Source organism: Suillus discolor (assembly GCF_016758755.1).
Source record: "Suillus discolor strain FC423 chromosome Unknown F5147scaffold_16, whole genome shotgun sequence".
NCBI classification, from domain to species: Eukaryota; Fungi; Basidiomycota; class Agaricomycetes; order Boletales; family Suillaceae; genus Suillus; species Suillus discolor.
Window position 1 is genome coordinate 85,847 of NW_024541263.1, and position 21,347 is coordinate 107,193.

The 21,347-nt window shown below is 49.3% G+C and overlaps 6 protein-coding genes across 6 annotated transcripts; 2 read left to right on the forward strand and 4 right to left on the reverse strand.

Moving 5' to 3' along the window:
• Window positions 1-199: 199 nt before the first annotated feature.
• F5147DRAFT_651044 (nucleotide-diphospho-sugar transferase) lies at window positions 200-2,053 on the forward strand (the record flags this gene model as incomplete). The annotated part of the gene is made up of 6 exons (XM_041433506.1): window positions 200-686; window positions 719-891; window positions 1,002-1,069; window positions 1,150-1,260; window positions 1,585-1,792; window positions 1,871-2,053. 6 exons carry the CDS (start codon window positions 200-202, stop codon window positions 2,051-2,053), a joined length of 1,230 nt encoding a protein of 409 aa, XP_041294971.1.
• An 840-nt stretch (window positions 2,054-2,893) lies between these two features.
• F5147DRAFT_543335 (PAS domain-containing protein) lies at window positions 2,894-5,022 on the forward strand (the record flags this gene model as incomplete). The annotated part of the gene is made up of 2 exons (XM_041430284.1): window positions 2,894-3,012; window positions 3,063-5,022. Coding segments are annotated over 2 exons (2,079 nt in total), but the record flags the coding sequence as incomplete, so codon positions are not given.
• Window positions 5,023-7,387: 2,365 nt separating this feature from the next.
• Window positions 7,388-9,446, reverse strand: F5147DRAFT_684764 (mitochondrial branched-chain alpha-ketoacid dehydrogenase kinase-domain-containing protein). The gene is made up of 8 exons (XM_041436625.1): window positions 9,273-9,446; window positions 9,139-9,216; window positions 8,962-9,077; window positions 8,697-8,908; window positions 8,402-8,640; window positions 8,282-8,343; window positions 7,789-8,226; window positions 7,388-7,735 (listed from the first exon to the last, which is right to left on the reverse strand). Exons 1-8 carry the CDS (start codon window positions 9,346-9,348, stop codon window positions 7,625-7,627), a joined length of 1,332 nt encoding a protein of 443 aa, XP_041294973.1. The 5' UTR covers window positions 9,349-9,446; the 3' UTR covers window positions 7,388-7,624.
• A 1,447-nt stretch (window positions 9,447-10,893) lies between these two features.
• On the reverse strand, window positions 10,894-13,997 carry F5147DRAFT_684768 (uncharacterized protein). Its single transcript, XM_041436626.1, has 9 exons — window positions 13,901-13,997; window positions 13,740-13,817; window positions 13,607-13,686; window positions 13,482-13,552; window positions 13,146-13,431; window positions 12,859-13,094; window positions 12,548-12,806; window positions 11,238-12,491; window positions 10,894-11,187 (listed from the first exon to the last, which is right to left on the reverse strand). The coding sequence occupies exons 1-9, from the start codon at window positions 13,947-13,949 to the stop codon at window positions 11,173-11,175; spliced, it is 2,328 nt and encodes a 775-aa protein (XP_041294974.1). The 5' UTR covers window positions 13,950-13,997; the 3' UTR covers window positions 10,894-11,172.
• A 386-nt stretch (window positions 13,998-14,383) lies between these two features.
• Window positions 14,384-17,405, reverse strand: F5147DRAFT_684772 (P-loop containing nucleoside triphosphate hydrolase protein). Its single transcript, XM_041436628.1, has 14 exons — window positions 17,208-17,405; window positions 17,046-17,136; window positions 16,896-16,994; window positions 16,726-16,836; window positions 16,562-16,665; window positions 16,374-16,486; window positions 16,162-16,313; window positions 15,977-16,110; window positions 15,870-15,922; window positions 15,492-15,814; window positions 15,199-15,434; window positions 15,043-15,147; window positions 14,913-14,990; window positions 14,384-14,794 (listed from the first exon to the last, which is right to left on the reverse strand). Exons 1-14 carry the CDS (start codon window positions 17,369-17,371, stop codon window positions 14,491-14,493), a joined length of 2,067 nt encoding a protein of 688 aa, XP_041294975.1. The 5' UTR covers window positions 17,372-17,405; the 3' UTR covers window positions 14,384-14,490.
• A 103-nt stretch (window positions 17,406-17,508) lies between these two features.
• Window positions 17,509-21,259, reverse strand: F5147DRAFT_684776 (thiamine diphosphate-binding protein). The gene is made up of 9 exons (XM_041436629.1): window positions 20,843-21,259; window positions 20,544-20,793; window positions 18,656-20,492; window positions 18,586-18,601; window positions 18,332-18,536; window positions 18,181-18,281; window positions 18,081-18,131; window positions 17,892-18,032; window positions 17,509-17,842 (listed from the first exon to the last, which is right to left on the reverse strand). Exons 1-9 carry the CDS (start codon window positions 21,194-21,196, stop codon window positions 17,792-17,794), a joined length of 3,006 nt encoding a protein of 1,001 aa, XP_041294976.1. The 5' UTR covers window positions 21,197-21,259; the 3' UTR covers window positions 17,509-17,791.
• Window positions 21,260-21,347: the final 88 nt, after the last annotated feature.

The following is a 21,347-nucleotide window of genomic DNA, read 5'->3' on the forward strand; positions in this document are numbered from 1 at the left end:
TGCGGGAGCGCCACCGCAAGCTCTCGCAGAATCTTCCACGGACAGGTCGCTCATTTCGCATACTCCCACAGTACAGCGTCCCTGCACTATATGCGCTGCTGGAAGAGGAGATAGCGCGGGATACAAAGGCTGGATTTGACTGGGTGTAGGTGGACGGATCGCACTGCGCAGATGATACGCTCCTAGATGCAGAACTTGCATGGCGCCTTGCGTGCAAGGACGCATAATCATTTTCGATAACTATAATTTGAAAATCCTGCCAGTGGAGCGGGCTTTATACCTGGATGCAGACATGCTGGTGCGTAGGAGCCTGGAAGAGTTGTGGAACACCGATTTGGAGGGCTCCTCGATTGGTGCAGCGATGGATGTCGGATTCCCAATGGGCCATGATGGCGTCTCACGAAGGTGGTACTTCAACGCAGGCATGGTCCTGATTGACAAGACAAAGGCAAGAACGCATCTGTCTGAGCTTGCGGCTCGGGTGCGCGGGATGAAAGACGCTCGCTATCGCGACCAAGACGTGCTGAATGTGCACTTTGCTGGCGATTGGGCCGAAGTGAACCTGAGCTGGAATGCACAGGGACTCGGAACCTATGCAGAGATTAGCTTAGCTGATAGAGATATCCTAGCATTGGGAGACATGAAGGATCCTGGAGTCATGCATTTCACAGGACCAGTTCATCCCAGTCTTGTGGCGGTGCTCAATCCATTCGTGCAGCCAAGCCTTGGGGTTATGCTGGCACACTAGGACACCCGTTCAAAGACGAATGGTGGGGCGCATTGAACGAGACGGTATGGGCAGGGTGGCAGGGATCGACACAATACCATGAGATGTGTGAGGGAGAGAAACAGAAAGCGATTCAAGATTCAATCAAGAAGTTCGAGACTCGAGTATAGTTCTAGTATTGAAGGCGACACTCCATCAGCCTCTCTTGATCACCATGAAATACTGAATTTGTTTACCTTTTCATTTATCGTTTGTAACATTAGTCGTGTCGCAGTCGGTCGCAGTTATGACAAAAGATGATCTAGAGGTCTTAGCAGTGGTTCGGAATTTCTTGTCCAATTCGTGCGTACAATATTGGCAGGCCCAGGGCACACTGACCGTCTGACGTACTCTCGGGACCTCCATACTGTTTATGATCTAAGCTTCACTTGGAGCGAGCACAACACTATTGAGACGGCAATGCGACGGTCCGCCGAGGTCTCCGGCGCTCGCCGAGTCAAGTTTGTCATCTCTTGGTTATCCGATTTCCCACTGTAACTTCAGGTAAAAAGGACTCCGTCACTTCCATGTAACATTGCACCCTACTTCCATGCAACATATGAGTGTTGCTTTTCCGGTTGTCGGATGACACTTAGACGCTGGGGGTCGTTTACCTCAAATGAGTGTTGGATTGCAATTGGTTGGGATGGATGTAGTCCCATTGTCTTGGATGTGACTCTGCAAGACCATTGGTCGTCCCGCCCTCTGCTGTTACCGCTACTGTAAGAACAAACCTTACCCCAAATCCTAGCACAATCCAAGGTGTCAAGGTCCGTTCATAACACCTCGTCACTGACCGTATTCACTCGTCCCCATAGGTCAGAATTTTCGACCTCGGCCGGAAGCGTGCCTCCGGATGGGTTTCCTTTCTCTCGTCTCGTCTCCGATGAGTATGAGAAACTGAGTTCCGAGGCGCCTGAAGCAGCTCGCATCTGCGCCAACAAGTCCGTGACCAAGACATCGGGCAAGGACTCATTCTACATGCGTATCCGAGTCTACCCATTTCACATCATTTTCATCAACAAGGTGTTGAGTTACGCGGATGCTGATAGGTTCACGACTCGGGCATGAATTTGTGCTATATGTTTTACGTTTTCCAACCAGGCTTCATGCTGGTATGCGCGGTGCTGGGGGAAGCTTTACGACACTGTCGCGCGGGTAAACATCGGGCAGATCATCCTCCCTATCTGTTACAAGGAACTGAATGCTGCGGTCACACAGGAAGCTCTCCGCCGTGTATGGTACAAGTTCCCAGGCCAGCGAAAGATTATTGTGTCGAAGAAGTGAGGCTTTACAAATGTGGGGCGTGTGATAACTACTTGAACCTTCAGGAGGAGATAAGATTTTTGAAGTGCGTATCATTGTATGCGGTTATCCGGGATATCTTAAATTGATGCATATGACGTTCAGGGATGGAGCTCATTCGAGTCAGCTGAGCCCGTCGAAGCAGGATTTGTGTGCACGACTCGAAGCTTATATAGATATGTGGTGATATCATTCACTCACACACCAAGGACATGGCGCGGTTAATTGACAAAGTACTTGTCTTTCAGACTGCCCTTTTATTCACTACTTCATCCAATGTGGATGATGGTTAGGGGAACGAGGGCAAATATTAAAAACCTACATGCCTATGCGAGGATTCGTTATGTGACACAAACTGGAGGGTGTTTGTTGTTGTACTGCATTGTAGGAACAGGTACTATCGTGCGATTTGTAATATGAAATGAGTGGAGTTACATAAACGTGGATTACACGGAGTGTTAGTGAGGTAAACTTAATGTTTGCAGTAGGTAAAAAGCAGACCGTTAATCACGCGACGGCGGCCAGCCGGATGTATAACGTTAGGCTAACGTGAAGTATTACAAGCACACAGCTCCAAAGGTGGATACTTCGTTAACGCTTCTTCTAAGTACCAACCCCCAAAATCTACTTTTAAGTTCTGCTCCTCTTGGATGATCTTGTTCAAGACCGCCCACCATGCCCTTTGAGCGATATTTAACACATAACGAGCCGCAGCGGAGCGAGCAGTACTCTAATCACTACGGCGATTACAACGATAGTCGTTACAATGTCGATGACGGTAATGCTTACTCTAATGGGCTTCAGTTTCAGATACCTCAGTTCATGTACAATGGGCCTCCAATATTAGCCTCAGGTGGTGGTGCGGAGGTTCTACCAGCTGGTCTTCTTGGCAGCCCAGGTTCGTTTGCTTCATCCTGGTTTGCAAACAATGGCTTTGCGCCGTGAGTACAAAATAATACCTGTGATATTCTCTAATACTCTTTTCGTATAGTTTTCATTCTTCTCAGTCGAGACATCAAGCGAGCGTGGAGGCAGCATCTGGTGCTAGCAATGCGCAATCGAGCAATTGCTATGATGCCTATTCGAACGTACCTCATTCTATACAGTATCCCCAGGTCGACTATTCTCACCCACCCCCATCTCCTCCAATACAAGCCATCTCGAATCCCTCCTTCACAGCCGCAGATATCCTCAAACTCAATACTGCAACTGTATTATCTACACCATCCCCCATAGGCCTTCCTGTTTACTCCTCTTCTGGTTTCGACCTTCTCTCCCTCCTTTCTCGCGTAGTCACCCGTCCCCACCCAGTCATCGTCCTCGGCCCCGTCGATAGTTCTTGCTCCTTTACTGTCGTCGATGTTCGTCGCCATGACTGTCCCATCATCTACGCCTCCCCCAGCTTCTATCGCCTGACAGGCTACGCTGAACATGAGGTTCTCGGTCGCAATTGTCGCTTCTTGCAGTCTCCCGATGGAAACGTACAAAAGGGTGAGGAGCGTCGCTTTGTCCGACCAGATGCTGTAGCGCATTTGAAAAAATCTCTCTCCGCGGACAAGGAGTGCCAAACCCGTATCACCAACTACCGCAAGGGCGGACAGGCCTTCATCAATCTCGTCACCGTGATCCCCCTCAGGGGCGGCATATCAAACCGTCCAGAAGAAGCGGACAAGGTTGTCTATCACGTTGGCTTCCAGGTCGATCTCACAGAACAACCCAATGCGATTTTGCAGAAACTGCGCGATGGGAGTTACATAGTCAATTACACCGTGGGCGCAGGCGCACCGGTGCCATCCTCGCTCGGGCCCCCGTCGAGGGGTCGACTTATATTGCCGTCCAACAGCGTGCTAAGCAAAGACTTGCGTAGTCTGATCACAGACGCAAAATTCACCTCTTCAGTCCCCCTCTCCACGAGCGTCAATATCCCTCCATCTTCATCCACTCCTGACAAGCCTGACACTCATGACGGCAACCAGCTCCTGCATATGCTCCTTCTCGAAAAATCCCCTGACTTTATCATCGTTCTCAGCCTCAAAGGCGCCTTTCTCTACGTCGCCCCGAGCGTGCGCCTCGTCCTGGGATACGAACCCGAGGAACTCGTCGGAAAGAGTATATCTGACTACTGCCACCCTGCAGACCTCGTCCCACTCATGCGCGAGCTCAAAGAGTCCTCTATCACGCCCAACACTCCATCAACTGAATCCACCTCCCCCATACCATCTAGCTCACCAAATCCAGCTAACCAACCCAAAACAGTCGACCTCCTCTTCCGCGCCCGTGCCAAATCCTCTGAATACACTTGGATTGAATGCCGGGGTCGCCTCCACGTTGAACCTGGCAAAGGTCGCAAAGCCATCATCCTCTCCGGCCGTAGCAAATGGATGCCCTCGCTCAGCTGGCGCTCGATCGCCCATGCTGGCGGGCTTGGCAAACAGGAGGTATGGGGCATGGTGAGCGCAAACGGGACTGTACTTGTCACCAGCGCCAGTGTGCGCGATATGCTTGGATGGAGTGTTGGTGAGGTTATCGGCATGTCTTTGGGTGCGATGGTCATTGGTGGGGATCGAGGCCATGTGGAGGCGGCGATTCAGCGCGCCAATGGAGATGAGGCGCAGGTACGTGGATATGCGGAGGGCGAGTCGTCTGCAATGGTATGCACGATGCTGCGTAAAGATCGTACCACAATGCACGTGCGGCTCGTAATCTACCGTCCACCCTCCCCAACCCTGAGCTCGACGCCCTCCCAAACACCCTCCACATCGCTCGCTCAACCGCTCGTCATACAAATCACGATGCTCAGCAACTCGAGTAGCTCCGATACGCTGATTCACGCCGAGGCTAATGATGTATTTGATGAGCTAGATACCACGCGGGGGAGTAGTTGGCAGTATGAGCTGCAGCAGTTGCGATTTGCGAATCAGAGGTTGTGTGAGGAAGTTGATGCGTTGGAGGTGCGTGGGCCGGAATACCACCAGGAACAGCAACACCAACGACACCAAGAACAACACCAACACCAACATTCGACGTTGGTCCACCCACATGATAGTGCTGACTGGTCGACGGTCATGGGTGGCCACGCGAGCTCTGCATTGTCGTCGTCATTGGCGCACATGAATCCTGCAATCCGCTTACCCACTTCGACATCCCTCAAGCGTACATGGCACTCTGAGGACGGGCCTGGGTGATACTGATTTTGTTAGTTTTCTCTCTTGATTCCCACACGGATACTGTCAATACCCCCTGCTTGGCTCTCTTCTAATCCTGTTTCTCGCATCGCACATGCTATCGCCACACCCCAACATCGCTATACACGCATGCAACATGTAAACATATGTACGTTGTCCGACAAACTCCGCGTTGACGCTGTCCTTGTATATGAGTACTTTCTTCATGGTCCTATTCTTCTCTTTGCATTTCGATTTGGCTATGGTACCGTGTACATTGCACTAATATACAGTGTCGTAAGGTCTGGACTCTGGTCCCGAGAACGAGCTATTCAGTTACAGTCAGAATCGAGTGGAATTAAGTCCTTCCCATATGGTGTACATCGATTCCTCTAATGTGCTTAACTCCAGGAGCACGATCTGCAGTACTTTCTACTGTATCGGAATGGATTTATACATCCGTTCCATACTAACGCTTCCAAAGGTACCAGCCCCAAACCACCCCCCGAATACCTGGTATACTGTCACACACCGATCAGTGCACGGCCCCGACAAACGCGCACGCTACTCACCAATCTCGGCAACAGCAGCCCATGTACCCAACACATCGGAGCCTGAAAATCACTAGCTTGGAAATCCTGATCGATGTTCTGCTAGGCTCTTCCCCGTCATGGTCGTGTACATTACATGTAAGTCCAAATGAGGGGAATGGTGCCATGCAAGATTCCCCCGCCCTCGTCGGTGAATTTGATGGGGATATCTTCCTTGCCTCTCGACGACGACACGGAGGTATTTTGCTCAGTTCGAAATGGATGTGCGAGATGTGCGGCCTACAACGTATACGACTGTTCTAGTAGTATGTTTATTGTTCACCCGGATGCTTGTGCGAAAAAAACTTATAAAAAGATTTCAGGGTCCTGCCAGTGCGTTCACTAAGGACTGCATGACCTTGTGTAAGTAGTCAAGACTGTCACATCCCTTATTAATCATTATCGTGGACAGTATTTATGCTGATTGCTTACATCCTGCCTAGTCAGTTCAACACATAACTATGGCATTGGCATGTATTAACAACTTGGAGAATACTTAATTATGGCAATATCAATGATGAATCTTTCAGAATGATTTACCAGCAAAAGTCAGAGGTTGCAGACCTCGTGATCACTCTTTCGCTCATGGCACGTTCTTTTCGCTTCTCCATAACTAAACAAGTCGACAGGCTGAACGTTGAAGGTCGGGCTCTTGTTCGCGCCTGACTGGTATCAAGCTTCACTTTACATAAGGCTTTCTTCCACGTACTGAGGTAAGTTGCGCAAAAGATCGGTCTGTGGTAGTCGGTTATCGATTACCGACGGTCATGGCGTGGTGACTTTGGCGACTTGAACCCGAACAGGGGCGGATCCGGCCCCGGGATGCGATTGAAACAGTTTGAAGGTCCTTGTTCAAGTTGAACTACCTGGTACAGATTGTTGCAACAATAACAATATACTGGAACAAGAAGGCGCTGTGTTGATAGGCAAAGTGGACCTCTGAGGTGCATAATACGATCAGCTATAGACGTTCCTGCTTAACATATAAGCGGCATAGACCTGGTGGTTGGCACGGCGTAGAACGTTAACCCAGTGCATCGTCCTTCAAGGTTTATGATGACTGTGTTAGTGATGTCAGATAATTTCGAGCGCCAACGGGTCAAGGTAAGTATGTCGAGAACCCCTTAGCTGGCGGACGTCGTCACGCAATCTATTCCTGCATTTCTCATTCAATTAGTTGGCAGATCCTTCTATTGAGTACCTTCAAGTGCTCGTCAAAAGTTCTGCAAATGTCAACGCGGGTTTGATATCAACGGCCCGTCTCCAAATTGCATCTGTGGAACCCCTGTTCGGGCCCGCTGCGTCTTCAAAGCTACAAGCAGTACTATTAGTGTTGCTTTTAATGTCGACGCGGACGAAGAGAGGCTCGTATGGACCGGACGCATGTGAACGGTCACACCAGTTCTGCCTTGTGGATGGTACTCTGAGGACGATCTGATCGGTCCTTAGATAACTCTTTATTCCCACAGAGTCTAGCCCCTGCACCTTGCTATCAGTGCGACAAGCATGCAACACGTAGACTCATATGTATGTGGTCCAGGTCTGTCCCTCCCCATGTCAGCTGAAGGAATCATTCAACCTTTGATTCTGCTGTGCGTGTGCTATGCTACCTATGAAAATATATACAATGCATTAAATGCAGCATCATAATGCTTGTCGTGAAGCTGTCGTCAGTCTGAGCCAGTATACCGTAAACTACATTTAGTACTTATCGAGTGGATCTACTAGTAGGTCCCTCACTATATTGTATACAAAGCTCTTCTACCGCAAATAAGATCAACCAGGCAGGCGCACGCGGATCACGGAAGAGGCTCCCGGCTACTCGAAAGCCTATTGAGATGAATGTACACATCCGTGCCATATCCCTCCATAGATATCAATCTCAAATCACCTCCAAAATACCTCGCATACTGTCAACGATACACATCAGCGCAAACCCCCGACAAACGCGCACGTCACTTACCAGTCTCGACAATGGCAGTCCATATCCAAATCCTGCCATCGGAGCTTGAAAATCGCTAGCTTGAAAGTCTTGATCAATGCTCTGTCCCGTCATAGTCGTATACATGTATGTCCAAATGAGGGGAATGGCGCTACGCGGAATTCCTCCGCCCTCATCGGTGATTTTGATGGTGATATCCTCCTTGCCCTCAACAACGATAACTTTGATGGGTGGGTATGGTTTGTCGTCTTGTGCATCGTGGCCAAAGCGGTCGACGACAGCACGGAGGGAGTTTTTGAGGAGTTCGAAACAGATGTGGGAAAGATGACCTGGGACATAGGGGAAGATGAGGTTGGGAGGGCAGATAAGTTGAACAGGGGGGCCTTTGAACATGGCGTAGTGTTCCTCGCAGACGAAGCGGGCATTTTCGATAGCTTCCTGTACGATATCATGTACATTCTGCGGCAGAAGAAGGGTGTTAGTGAATGGGGAAAGACAGAGAACGGCAACGTACAGCTTTAGTGCAGATGATGCCTACATAGTCTTTGTGTGGCTGTTGCGTGTTTAGTGCGACGTCTAAGAGAAAGCAACGGAGATCAGATGATGACAACGAAAAGAACTAAGAACAGCTCACGTTGGCCGATCAAAAAGCGGATACCAATACGGCTCATGTAGAATCTATCAAGCCAAGCCTGTATATCAAGGCCAATGTTCTTTGCCTTCTGACTGCGCTTCCATTCTAGGACGCCCTGTGCGACCGTTGTGACTGTAGGGTCGTGCCTGCGTTTGATGGCCTCGAGCATGCGGGTGAAACGAGCATTGTAGTCAAGGACGGAGGGTGGCCAGTCGATGGATGATGACTTTGCGTAATATCTTGTACTAAGTGAGCATGGAATGCGTGAATTGTGGGAGATTAAGGGAGCACAGACCTGCGTTCCAAAGGGACCCTGAGCTTGACGTTACCGATGCCGTTTGCATTGCCTTTGAGACGGGATAAGTTGAAGAGAGGGTGATCGTGGTCCTGCAAGGCGGCAAGACTTGGGTTTGGGGTGCTGTCAGGTAAAAAGATGTCCTGGCCTGTGGAGGAAAGCTGTTGGCGAAGGTGTTGTGGAAGTTGGACGGGAGGAAAGTTGATGAGTTCCTGCATAAGATCCGGTTAGAAGTGGAGATGGAAGAAGATAGGCTACGGCGGACCTCGAAGGACTGGGCATACCAGTTCTTGACCTTTCGTATGGAAGGCATGTCACTGAGATTGTGGGGAAGCTCATCGAGCTCCTTGACACGATGCGCGAGGCGGACGGGGAGCTCTTCTGAGGGGGTGAATACGATTATGTCAGAATGAGTTTGAGGCCTAGAGAAGGATTAAGTTACCTGCGAGGAACTGGCTCGCCTTGAGGAGAGTTCCCTGACTTGGATGTTGACCGAAGAGTACCATCTGCTGCAGCGAGACTGTAGATTACAACAATTAGAGATCCGGGGCAATGGGTTGATATCAGATGACATACCGCCGGTCTGAGGAAAGCTTGCAAAGTGGTGAATCTTGTCCCATAGGGCTGGAGAGATTCGAAAAGCAGCAGACATGGCATCGACGAGTGTTGGAGTTGATTGAAACGTTTGTTGTAGCAGACTACTTAAAGCAAACTAGTACGTACTGTGTGGATATGATCCATTGCTCGGTCTTTAAATCATTCCGGATGGCATTGTTTGCACGTGAATTTCATTTCATAGCCAACGGCCAAGTCCACTCATATAAGTACAGCCCTAGGTCAATAGGCTCGTCGGTGGGCTACTAGTGGACTTAGTGCGTAAACTCGTGTGAGCTCTCCTAATTATCTATGTGCGCGCGCCTATCGTGTGACGTGGACCAACCTATCCATCACTAACTAACTAGTTTAGACTCAGGCTGGCTCGCAGCCATCACATCTTCAAGTTATCTTTTTTTGTTCGAAATGCATCCCTGAAGCGGCTCTGAACAAGTGACAAAGTCTCATTAATGATCTTGATGGTATCTATTTTGAGCACGGATCCACGTTCAAACATTGTTCTGGACAGAAGGTTGAGACGGAAATTGCTGACGACGTCGATCAATCATGTCGAAATTTTCGCACTTGAGACAGCTGGGGTCATTGCGGGGTCCTTGTTTAACCCACGATGAATCGACAATTTCTCATCCAGCCTGCTCACATGCCCTGCGTTATCTGCACAACATGTCTGCGCGCGATTTCACTTCCGTACTACCTCGGACCAGCCCCCCAACGCAAGGCGCCCACGCTTGGAATTCGGGACAAGCTCTTATCTCCGACCCTTAGGATGGTATCCCGTGCAGGTCCATTGTACGGTACCCCTGTCAGAAAGTGTCATACATAGATTGTCGTGCGTTGCTGCCATTATTCCCGAAATTCACTCTCGCTGAGTTTGCGGGTTAGAAACTGCTGCCAGGAAGTGCCAGGGGTTGCTGTTATGAGGTGGCACCGTGGAGTCTGAATCGGTGTCTCCCGTCAACGCTTCAGCTGTCATCTCATGCGCCGAAATACACCGAAACCATTCCCCATTCGGGTTCACGAGCTCATGCGGGACCGATGATGATCTCATCGTCGCAACAATCGCACAGGACAGCACACGACCTGAAACAGAAACTCAAAACAAAGGGATTATTGCAGTGCCTGAGCGGGCCCGGTACATCATCTGACATCACCTATATATAGGCACCCATCAAACTTAGGCACCACATATTTGAGTATATAATTATCTTTGCTTTGCATTCTTATCTTACGTCGTCAAAGGACCCCCAATAGGTCGTAACGTCGTCCTGTGCTCGGCGTACGGTTCAATTGTCTTTCCCGACGGATCCGAGCTATCACTATGTGCTTGTTGCGAACCTAGTGCTACGAGGCCCTACCGAACACTTGTATCATTGTCTACCCGACAGTAGCTAGGTTCTTATCGTTCATAAGCGTATTCCCAATAATAAAATAAACCGACCGAGAAGGCCCATCTACGGGAACACAGCGCAGAAGACGGTCCAATCTCCAAAAAGATATACTCCGGGAATGACTGGTTCTGCACATCATGTCAGGCTAAACACCGTGTAATCCGTCATCAACTCCAAGTAGCTAGTAGATGACGACCTTGACACGACAACGACACGAGTATTATTATTTATCTTCGATTCATCAAAACATCAAATTCAAAGCCTCCGTGCTAACGCTCGATTGTGGCTACTTGACACAAACTATATATTTCTCAAAATCAAGACAAATATCGTTAACATTAGTATATCCACCGTAAATGTCCAAGTCCATGAAACCTACATCGCCCCCAATATCGGGACAATTTGTCGACCCTGCATTAGTATTGCTAGTAGCTTAGGCAAATCCATCGCTACGCGTGTGCCAATGAAGCCGGCTAGGCAGAAGAAAACTGTTCGTTCTGAGCATCTCACATGACAAACAAATCACGAGACCACATACCGTGCTCTCCATCCCAGACATCCAGTCTATCTGCATCCGCTTCCCCTGATCATAAATAGCCTTAAGATTGACAATTGTCGACTCGCAAGCTGTTTTTGCCGCCCCCAATCTAGATATTTGGTCTTGCGCTTGAGTCAGACTATCCCGAAGGCCATTACAAGTGGTCTGTTCTGCGGCGAGCAAATTCTCCGAGTGCGCGAAGTCGTCGTTGGACTTCTTCAAACCAGCGAGAGCGGTCTGCCGAGCCTCGCTCGTGCTGTGAAGGTTCAATCTAAGATCCTCCATCTCACCTTCGAGACCTGCAATTTTGTCGGCAAAACCCCGCACTTCGTCATCGCGCAGAATTTGCAGTCCATCAATTTTCTCGAGGAGCCCAAGAATTGTGGACTGTGCCTTCACTCGTTCAACTCGTGAAGCATTTTTCATAGCTGCAGTGGCATCCTCCAATGACTGCCTCGTCGCATCAGCGGTGAACAATTTTGACGACAATCCTGCCTCCCTCATCTCGGAAGACGTTATCCTGCTCTTCAACTCCTCAATCTCCTTCCTGGACCCCTCTAGAGCCAACTGAAGCTGACTATTGCATTCAAGGACTTCCGCAAGTTTAGCATCGAGGGTCGTGACGGTGCTGTTAGCCTCAGAGAGCTGTTTTTCGAGCTCCTTGGCAACCTCGGTCATCATGAGAAGTTCCTGGGCGAGCATGGCGTCATTTCTGGCTTCGTTCTCCGCAACCCTCAAGGCTTGGGCAAGCTCTCCTTGTCTTTCCTCTGTGGTTCGTATGAGTTCTATCATCCGCTCTCGAAGGGTTTCTTCTTCTCTGTGAGAACTGGCGAGTTCATCTGTCAAGCGCCTATTCTCGCTTCGTGCAGCAGTCAGTTCATCCTCCATTCCCTGCACCCTAGTAAGAACCTCATTCTTGCTGCGCAAAAGCGTCTCAGCCTCCATGGAAATTGCTTTTAGTGAGGCTTCCTTCTGAGCGAGCGTCTCATTGAGCTGGACGGCAACTCTCTCGTGCTCGAGAATTTTATTTTGGAGTTGGGTGATATTATGATTGCGATCAACAAGGCATTGCTGCAGGTCGCGCTTCCCAGATTCAAGTTCGTTTGTTTCGCTCTCAAGGTCGGCTATGCGTGACTTGTGGTCTTCAGTTGTGCCTGTCAGGGTGTCAAGCTCGCTCTGAAGGCGGGTAACTGTGCCTTTGAGAGTCTGGATCTCTGTCACGTGCTTCACGATTTCCTTCTCCATAGCATCAATCTGTGTGGAGCATCAACAAAAGTAAGTAGATAGAAAAGGTCGTGTGGTGAGCTTACCGTGTTCACCAAAGCAGGCCGTTGTTGTTCGTCGGTCTGCGAGGCCCTGCGGTCTGGTAGAGATTCAGGGGTACGAAGATGTTCGCGCTGTTGGTCCGCAAACACGTCTTCATCGTCTCGGTACCTCTGGTCGTGTTCGTCACCAGGAGAGCTTGGTGCAGGGGTAGGCCGCATAGAGATGTCGTGAATGATAGAGCCCGATTGGGTGCGTATCACGCCCGCACCTTGCGGCGTTTCAGCGCGTGGGGTCTGGACATCACTTCAAAGTGCGTTAATAACAAATGGAGCAGGCAATTATTGAAAGCACCTACAATGTTGCGAAATCTGGCGCTGGAAGTTCTCCATCCATATTATGCTGAAATTCTTGTTCATCCAATTCTGTCAGTTCTTCTTCGCGCATGACTGCGCGCGCCCTTTCAACGGATAACTTCAACATCCTGAGTTCATCTTGGACTTCACGTAGCTGTTCATCGCGGTCCGCAAGTTGCGCCTTCAGATGCTTATCCGTGATATTCCCCTGTTGGAGCTCTCGGACCTTAGTTTGGAGCTACGTGTCATGGTGAGGTGCAAGTTACAATCCTGATTATCGCAGACAAACCTCTGCCTTGGTCATCTTTGTCAAGGACCGCTCGGGGGGCTTGACAGGGGACCGTGCTCGTCGCTGTCTCTTTGCCCTAGGACTTCCGCGTGCAGAAGCGCTATCTTCCTCAGCTTCTTCTTCCCCACCGAAAACTGACCTTAAACGAGATGCAGATATCGCATGCTGCCGTTTATACACTGACGGGGAGAAATGTTCGGTGACATTTTTCCAGACAGCATCCTCTTGTGCAGGTGATGCGTCCCCAGCGGCAGTCGGAAGGAACTTGCGACGAGCATATGAGAGGCTAAAAATAATTGAGTTCGACATTGAGATGATCTTAGTAGCTGTGCTTACACTTTTTTCCCCTCCGGAGTCATGCCAACGTATCCACTGGAGTCGATAGGCTGCAAAACACCCTGCTCTTCCTACTCTCTTAAAATCAGTAGAATTCAAAAAAAACTTGAAACATTTGAGCGTACAAGCTTCTTCACAGCCTTTCCTACCCATGATGCCCACTGAGGTCCCAGTTTATCTTTCCTATCTTTCGCGATCTTTCTCACTAGTAACAAAGATGATGAGCAAACAATTTCCTTGCAGGTATGGACACCTCACCATGCGCACGAAGGGTAGCGAGGTGTACACTGTGCCTCCTGTGCTCTTTCTGTGCCTGTGAAAATGCACTGAGAACCCCTAGATTGAGAGTCGTCAGTATCAGTGATGCCCTTTGCCATCCCCCAAAACACGCGTCAAAGGAGGTTAAAAAATTTGCTCACGTTCCGCATACGTGTACTTGGACGTCTTTTTTGTTTTCGAGGCAACCATAGTAATAGCACTTAGAATTTGGCTTTGTTCAGTGGTAAAGATGGTGGTAGATTGAGTTGAGGTAAACAGGGGTGCGTCTTCCAATTTTCGCGTGGGAAAAAGTGGGACACGCCACTTGACTAATGGAGGCGCGCCCGAGCACGTGCTACACGTGATTAGAAATGTGACTCGTTTCCGCCTTTCCTTTTGCGGGTCTGCGGTTCATTACCGCGAGGAATGAGGCGCTCAACAAGCCTCTAACTAGACCCGATTGAAGTTCCGTATCATACTACTTAAGTAATAGGCACATCCCGGGACTCTCGAGTACATATTAGTACAGAAGTTGTACTTAGAGCCGTTTGCTGTGACGAGTCTAAAATTACCAACACTAACCGCTCGGCTTTGTGGCTTGAACTATTCCAAAATCCATCAAGATTGACTTGGGCGTTTGAAGTAGCTGATACTCTATTTTGAGTCTTATGAAGAATAGTCGCACACCGGGTGAAAAAAAATTACACAACAATCATACATGTGACATTGCGGCACTGCAACTAACAAAAGCTCATACGTCTCCCTCGACCTTGATCTCGCACTTGACCCTCTTCTGTGGAGTCTCAGACGTAGCCTGCACAACATCCTCCTCAACTTTGAACCTCTTCAGCGGGTTTGCGGATCCACTCGACTCGCCTTCCAGCATCTGATGGATCCCATCCACAGGCATATCCTCTTCATCCTCGTCTCCACTCATGACCTTCTTGCCCACCGCATTGCGCTTTCCAGCCTTCGTCTTCTTTGCCTTTCTGGGCTTCTTCGGAGAAGGGACGAACGTGGTGCCATTCTTCACCGCCCACTCGATCTCGATGACTCTGTTCCATGCATTCCGCCACGCGGAGACAAGAAAGGGCAAGCAAAGAAGAACGTCAGAATTATCGCTTTGACTCGGATACCATACAAAGGAAAACATGAATAACGAAAAGTATCCACCTCTCTTTCAGCTTGACGTTATCTGGGACATATGACTCGGCTTTGCGGTATAGGTCGAGCGCTACTTGGAGATCGCCCCTATTAGCGCATTAGGTGGATGCATATTGCATGTCGGTATGCGACTACGTACTTTTCGGAGTGAGCGCGAGCCAGCATCACGTATGCACGTCCAGTTTTCTTCCGCGAACTAGGTGAAAGTACATCTGCTAGCTGAAGTTCTTTGGTCCCGCGTTCGCTGTAAGTCATTCAGTGCTGTAGCATGACCTCACTGGTAGAGCAGACGTACTACTTGTCTTCCAACTCCTCGAGCCTCGCACGGAGTTCGTTATCCAGATCCCGATGCCGGGCCATAAGTGGGGTAAGTACACCAGTCGGAAGTCTTTGGTCCTCTTCTTTCGACTTTTCTTTTTCCCTTTCTCTTTGAAGATTCAACTGCAAAGTGATATTCTCCTTCTCCTGTCGTTCAAGCTCTTCGCGCTCCTTGAGACGGCGTGCAACTTCAACTTCGACGGCTCTTGCGATCTATCGATTTGTATTTAGCAATGTGTAGGGTGATCCAAAATAGGAGCATTCGCGCACCCGCTCATCAATTTCCTTATCTGTCAACTGCATTATCCCCGAGCTATTACTTGTCTCCGCTGCCTCACTAATGAGTGCAGGCATTCCCAAAGGACGATATCCCTTCTGGACACTAAATACCCCAATGCCACTGGCGCGTGGTACACGAGATCTGCCTTGACCTGCGCCAGCAAGACTTGGTCTGGGTGCGGCACGGGCAATGCTAGGACGTGGACCACGTGACGGACCTGCGACAGCCTCTAAAGGCTGGAGTACGGCGGGTGCAAGTTTCGGAGGTGGTGGTAGGATTGCTGCAAAGTGCGGTTTGGGTTGGGGTCGCATGTCTACAGAGCATTAAGTTTTCGTGAATTATGGGGCGGTTTGGTGATAGCAACTCACCGCGCTCGTTGACCACCGGTCTGTTCTCGACGTTCTTTGTCCGCACTGCGAAGCTGAAGGCCGTTGTGAGTTAGGCTAAAGATATAATGATATGAACGTCAACCCACTTCAGCGTGTTCAACGTATCCTGCCTAAATTTCGTTCCAGGAGCAAGATTGCAGATGAGCAATCCGACGGAGTTCCCGCCAAGGGCGTCTTGGAGGATGCGCGTGAGCTTAGAATTGCGATATGGTATTCGAGACTGCGCATGCCGTCAGTTTGCAAATCCCTTCACTCGACAAAAAAAACGCACAGCCCCCTGGTTCAATGCATGTACAACCTGCCCGAGGACACTCAGGCTCTTATTGATGGCTGCGCTCTCAGCCATTCGTGTGGGGTCGTTCCCAGTTAGCTTGTTGTTCTCTGAACCAGCAAGATCAACGAGGTTAATCTTTCCCGTCAATGCTAGAAGAATATGATATATCAACTGTCTAGGGAAGTTGGGAATTCACGATTGGGTCTTACATCTCTCTGCCGAAGAATCGGTCATCGTTACCTCCAGTGTTAACATCGCATGTGAACGAGACGAAGAACGGTTAAGATTCGTTGCGCCCACTGAGCGTTGCTTTGATGCTTGGCTGCATTCAGAGGTAAGCAGATGCGTGCTTGGGTGCCACCCACGATGATGCAAGTGACCAGAATAGAGTACGTACGAATAAATTGCAGTGAATTCCTCGACTGAGGCTATCGGTACGGAACTCAAGTTTGCAACAAAGACTTGGCCCACATCATTCTCTCGTACTGGGAGCTTTGGAGCCTGCACATCCCAAGACATCAATCAGCAACTTCAAAAAAAGTGGGTAGAATTTGAGCATACCGTTTCCCTATCAACTAGCAAGTCATAACATTCGTCTTTATATATCTCCATGTACGATACTGCAAGTTCGACGTTGGACCGTAGCAACGCTGATTTCTGTTCGAACATGGCCTGTCACAGTCGCATTGGCAATTATGTAACGCGGAACATGCAGCAGAAAAAATACACACCTCAACAACTCTTGGGATGACACCAGGACATACTTTTGTTCCTTGCATTGTGTGTGTCTTGCCAGAGGACGTTACCCCGTACGCAAAGATTGTTACGGTCTATGTTTCATTGATATAATAAGAATTCAGAGGGAAAATTCAAGGACGTACGACGCCACTGTATACAACATCAATGAGTGGTCTCACATCCTGCTCAAAGATCTCCTCTTGTGTAGAATCTTGGTCGTAGCAACTTGTAAATCTAGTTGAATAGTAAGTCACTGCACACGACACCTAAAACATGTTATAGTTGAAGAAAAAAATTACACGCACGGAAAGCGAAAGACTTGCGTCACGTCCCGTGGGTTAGGCACGCAAATCCACGACGGTCCTTCTACGTCTTCATCGTGCGTTATCTGTATCCCTTGGTCATCAATCTCATGCTCGATGCGAGGTCGCAGCCGCGCGGCGATTTTAATCTTGTGTGTGCCAGACATGTGTCTTCGAAGACGAGGGCTAGATTTGAAGAGGAACTTTGATTGCGAAGAAGTGTTGTCAAGGATGTCAACCATAACGCGTGTACACGTGACTATCACGTGATGGACCAACAACCATTGACAATTTGACAATTGTAGCTACTTAGAAAGCAGGTTTATCTCCTAGAACACCTAGAACGGCAGTTAGTTGAAACTTCCGCGGTGCCCCATACGAACGTATGAATGAGTTTATATTCTCGGTGAAATGTTACCTATAGGCTATAGCTAATCTGGTTACTAACTCTCAGTCTTGAAAATACACTTGAGATAGATGACTGTTATGCCTCCATGGCCAAGGTTCACCAGCAAGTCAAAAGAGACCGGCGCTCGCGCACCGCTATGATATATATATATATATTATTGTCACTGAGCATTACACTATTAAGCAAAGGCAGCGGCCAAGAACTCCTCGATCTCTTTCTTGTGCTGGGCCTGGTCGTGTGACTTAGAGCGAGTAGACAATCAAAAACCAAGTACTTACTTTGCTACCTGTAGCGACAGAGCCTGTCGGCTGCCTTCCTGCATAGTACGGATATTTGCCTTTGTGGTACTGCGTCTCGTTGGCGGCAGTCAGAATACGAGGTCCAACATAAGTCCACGCCCCATTGTTCAATGGCTCCTCCTACCGTACAAGTTAGCTGGAATACGAGGAGTTGACGCAAAAATTTACCTGACACCAGAGTATATCTGCATTGGGATACTTGTCAAGATGAGGAGTGATCTGTAAAAGTTAATAAAACCCTGTGGACGACCTAAAGAAACTGACTCACGAGGTCGTAGGGGAAAGGTGAAATCTGCTCAATTCGGCTGATCACCACATCTTTGATGCCTCTGGCATCACGCTCCTGGATGAGTGTTTGGTATACTTGACCTAATCCCGTGTTGAGTTCACTCGACAACCAAACAAACAGTGCAACATACCGGTGCAGAGGATGTGACGTCTCACTTCCTCAGTAGGCACTAGGTGTTCAGGATGGAAATCGGGAATATAGCGTTCGAAATGAGTGTCGCCAATCATCTCCGAAAGATCCGAACGAGCATTGGGATGGCGCAAAAGTGATTTTGAAAAGAAGATTATGAGTGGTTTGCGGAAGTCGCGGTGAATTTGACGACGAAGAACATGGAACTACAAGAAACTCAGTGGGATACTCACGAAGCCAAAGGGCAGAACTTACGTAATTAGCGGGGGTACTGAGGCAACCCATCAGATCAGTGGCCTCATGAGAGTTAGAAAGATACACGTACGTCGGATACACGACTTGCATGTTGCAATCTTGGTGTTGCCTCTCGACTTTCTCCGGTGTGGGGAAGACGTTAGGATGGTCATCGCAAAGTTGCAGGAAGCGCTCAATCCTTCCACTTGAATGCTCAGGACCTTGACCATCATACCCGTGTGGCAAGCTCATGACAAGGCCAGAGCGCTGTAACCATTTCCGTTCGCCAGATGCGATGAATTGATCAATGATGCACTGGGCGTTATTGGCGAAGTCACCAAACTGCGCCTCCCACATAGTGAGAGAGTTCGGTGAAACCAACGAGTAGCCTAATTCGAATCCGAGAGTCCCGTATTCGGATAACGATGAGTTGCATACAACAAACCGAGCTTGATTTGAACCGAGATCATTCAGAGGGATATACTGCTGTTCATTCTTCTGGTCATGGATGACAGCGTGTCGCTGAGAGAATGTACCTCTCTCCACATCCTGACCGGAAACGCGTACGTGTATCTTTTCGAGCGCCAGAGAGCCAAATGCAAGAGCCTCAGCTGTTGACCAATCAACGTTGTGACCTTCTTCGACGGTCTTGCCACGGGCGCCAAGGATACGAGCAAGGTTGCGATGCGGGGTGAAACCAGGAGGATATGATGAAATGGCCTTTCCAATGCGCTTGAGAGTTTCTTCATCAGAACCTGTCGCACGAGTTGGCAGCGTCTCTTCTGCCAATTGTCGAGGCGAAGGGAAACCCTGCCAAGATGCGGATAGCCATTCCTTGCTAGTCGGAACATAGTCCTTTGCCGCAGCGGCTGCCTTCTCCAGCATCCCCCAGACCCACTTCTTATGCTCCTCGATATCCTTCTCAGTAAAGGTCCCACGGCCGACCAAGAATTTCGCGTACTGGGTAAGTGGTGTTGGCTGCTTTTCGATCGCCTGGTACATCCGGGGTTGAGTGAAATGGGGCTGATCCGTCTCATTATGGCCGTAACGACGGTAACAAACGATGTCGATGACAACATCACGTTTGTATTTTGCGCGATAATCAGCCGCGAGTTGACAGACAAAGTTGACAGCTTCAACGTTGTCACCATTCACGTGGAAGATTGGGGCATCTATGGATTTGGCTATGTCGGAAGGGTAAGGAGTGGAACGCGCAAAACGAGGGTCGGTAGTGAAACCAATCTGGTTGTTCACAATGAGATGAATGGTACCACCAGTACCATAGTTGGGTAAATTGTGAAAACCCATGGTTTCGTAGACGATTCCCTGTCCAGCGAATGCGGCATCACCGTGCAGCAGCACACCCATTGCAGTGTTGTGAGTGGATTCATCGCCCTCCACGTTCTGTATGGCGTAGGTCTTGCCCAAGACAACAGGATCCTCGGCTTCTAGATGCGATGGGTTGGCAACAAGTGACAAAGAGACCTTCTTGCCAGACGGTGTTGGGCGAACATAATTTGCACCCAAGTGATACTTGACGTCGCCCGCTGGGTTGTCGACATCCGTACCCAAAAACTCGTTCAGAATGGCTTCAATGGGTTTGCGAATGACATTGGCAAGAACATTAAGACGACCACGATGAGGCATGCCAATTGTGACATGCTTGACACCATGATCGACAGATCGGTCGATGAGCGCCTTCATACCGGGAATCAACGCTTCACAGCCTTCCAGACCGAAACGCTTCTCGTTCGGGTACTTGCTTGCGATAAATTTCTCAAACGACTCTGACCAGATAAGACGGTCAAGAATCATGCGTTTCTCCTCCACTGTATAGTTCCAAGGCTTTGGGATTTCGACACGCTCTCTTATCCAATCGCATTGCTCCTTGTCTGGGATATGAACATACTGAATACCCACCGCGCCACCTACAGAGAAAATGAGAAATTTGGTCAGGTAAATAAAGAAAAATCACTCGCAGTATATCCGTTTGAGAAGTGCAATGATCTCCCTTAGACTCATCGATTTGCGGTCCTCTGTCGCAAAATGAGGGAGGATACCTGGTCCAAGAGCAATCTGCTTGTCCAAGTCACGCTCATTGAACCCGTATCGGCTTAGTTCAAGTTCGGGAGGGTTAACATCTGCGAGATCAGCATCTAGAATGCCGAGGGGATCCAGTTCAGCGACATGGTGGCCACGAACTTGATAAGCCCGCACAAGTAGTTGGACCTACAGGCGATCAGCCACCCACCACCATAGCAGAGAGCAGGATCCACACCTTCAGATGATCATCAAGCTCAGAACCTCCACCGGCATATAGCGCAGGGGCACCGTCCGCAGGGGGTGCAATGAGGCCTGGGGGTGGCTGGAAGGCTTGGGCGCTAAGGAGACCATGTTCCATGCCAGAAAAATAAGTATTCCAAGAAGCATGAACAGATTTTGGATCTTGTTTCCAAATTCTGTACATCTCCTCTGCGTAGTAGGCATTGGTGCCGTTTGCGAAAGGGTCATTCGGAGAAGGCGGTGTTGCGGGAGTAGCTAAAGTCCGGTGTACAATTGTTGGAGTTAAGCGAGCAGCGCCAGTAGTGCCAAAGACACTTGGAAAACGCCGTATTGTAGTACGCGAAATCATTGACGATGTCGACAGCAGTAGCAATGGAGAAGGGGAAGGACGTAAGCTGCACAGTGGTACTACTAGTATGGGTTTATACCAAAAACTAGCCTGCCCGGAATTTGCCGATTCTCGCCCGCCGGTACTCCCGACTCCGTCCGGGTTTTTAGCA

What these genes read in the sequence shown, in the direction of transcription:
- F5147DRAFT_684764 (XM_041436625.1), bottom strand. Translation starts at nt 9,348, where the DNA reads ATGTCTGCTGCTTTTCGAATCTCTCCAGCCCTATGGGACAAGATTCAC. An exon ending in AAGCTTTCCTCAGACCGGCG is followed by an intron (nt 9,217 to 9,272) that starts GTATGTCATCTG and finishes TGTAATCTACAG; the next exon opens with TCTCGCTGCAGCAGATGGTA. An exon ending in AGGGTCCCTTTGGAACGCAG is followed by an intron (nt 8,641 to 8,696) that starts GTCTGTGCTCCC and finishes ACTTAGTACAAG; the next exon opens with ATATTACGCAAAGTCATCAT.
- F5147DRAFT_684768 (XM_041436626.1), bottom strand. Translation starts at nt 13,949, where the DNA reads ATGGTTGCCTCGAAAACAAAAAAGACGTCCAAGTACACGTATGCGGAA. An exon ending in GAAAGGCTGTGAAGAAGCTT is followed by an intron (nt 13,553 to 13,606) that starts GTACGCTCAAAT and finishes TTAAGAGAGTAG; the next exon opens with GAAGAGCAGGGTGTTTTGCA. An exon ending in CAAAGATGACCAAGGCAGAG is followed by an intron (nt 13,095 to 13,145) that starts GTTTGTCTGCGA and finishes CATGACACGTAG; the next exon opens with CTCCAAACTAAGGTCCGAGA.
- F5147DRAFT_684772 (XM_041436628.1), bottom strand. Translation starts at nt 17,371, where the DNA reads ATGTCTGGCACACACAAGATTAAAATCGCCGCGCGGCTGCGACCTCGC. An exon ending in GCTCGCGCTCACTCCGAAAA is followed by an intron (nt 14,991 to 15,042) that starts GTACGTAGTCGC and finishes ATGCGCTAATAG; the next exon opens with GGGCGATCTCCAAGTAGCGC. An exon ending in AACGTCAAGCTGAAAGAGAG is followed by an intron (nt 14,795 to 14,912) that starts GTGGATACTTTT and finishes TGCATGGAACAG; the next exon opens with AGTCATCGAGATCGAGTGGG.
- F5147DRAFT_684776 (XM_041436629.1), bottom strand. Translation starts at nt 21,196, where the DNA reads ATGATTTCGCGTACTACAATACGGCGTTTTCCAAGTGTCTTTGGCACT. An exon ending in CACCTTTCCCCTACGACCTC is followed by an intron (nt 18,132 to 18,180) that starts GTGAGTCAGTTT and finishes TAACTTTTACAG; the next exon opens with ATCACTCCTCATCTTGACAA. An exon ending in CTGTCGCTACAGGTAGCAAA is followed by an intron (nt 17,843 to 17,891) that starts GTAAGTACTTGG and finishes TCACACGACCAG; the next exon opens with GCCCAGCACAAGAAAGAGAT.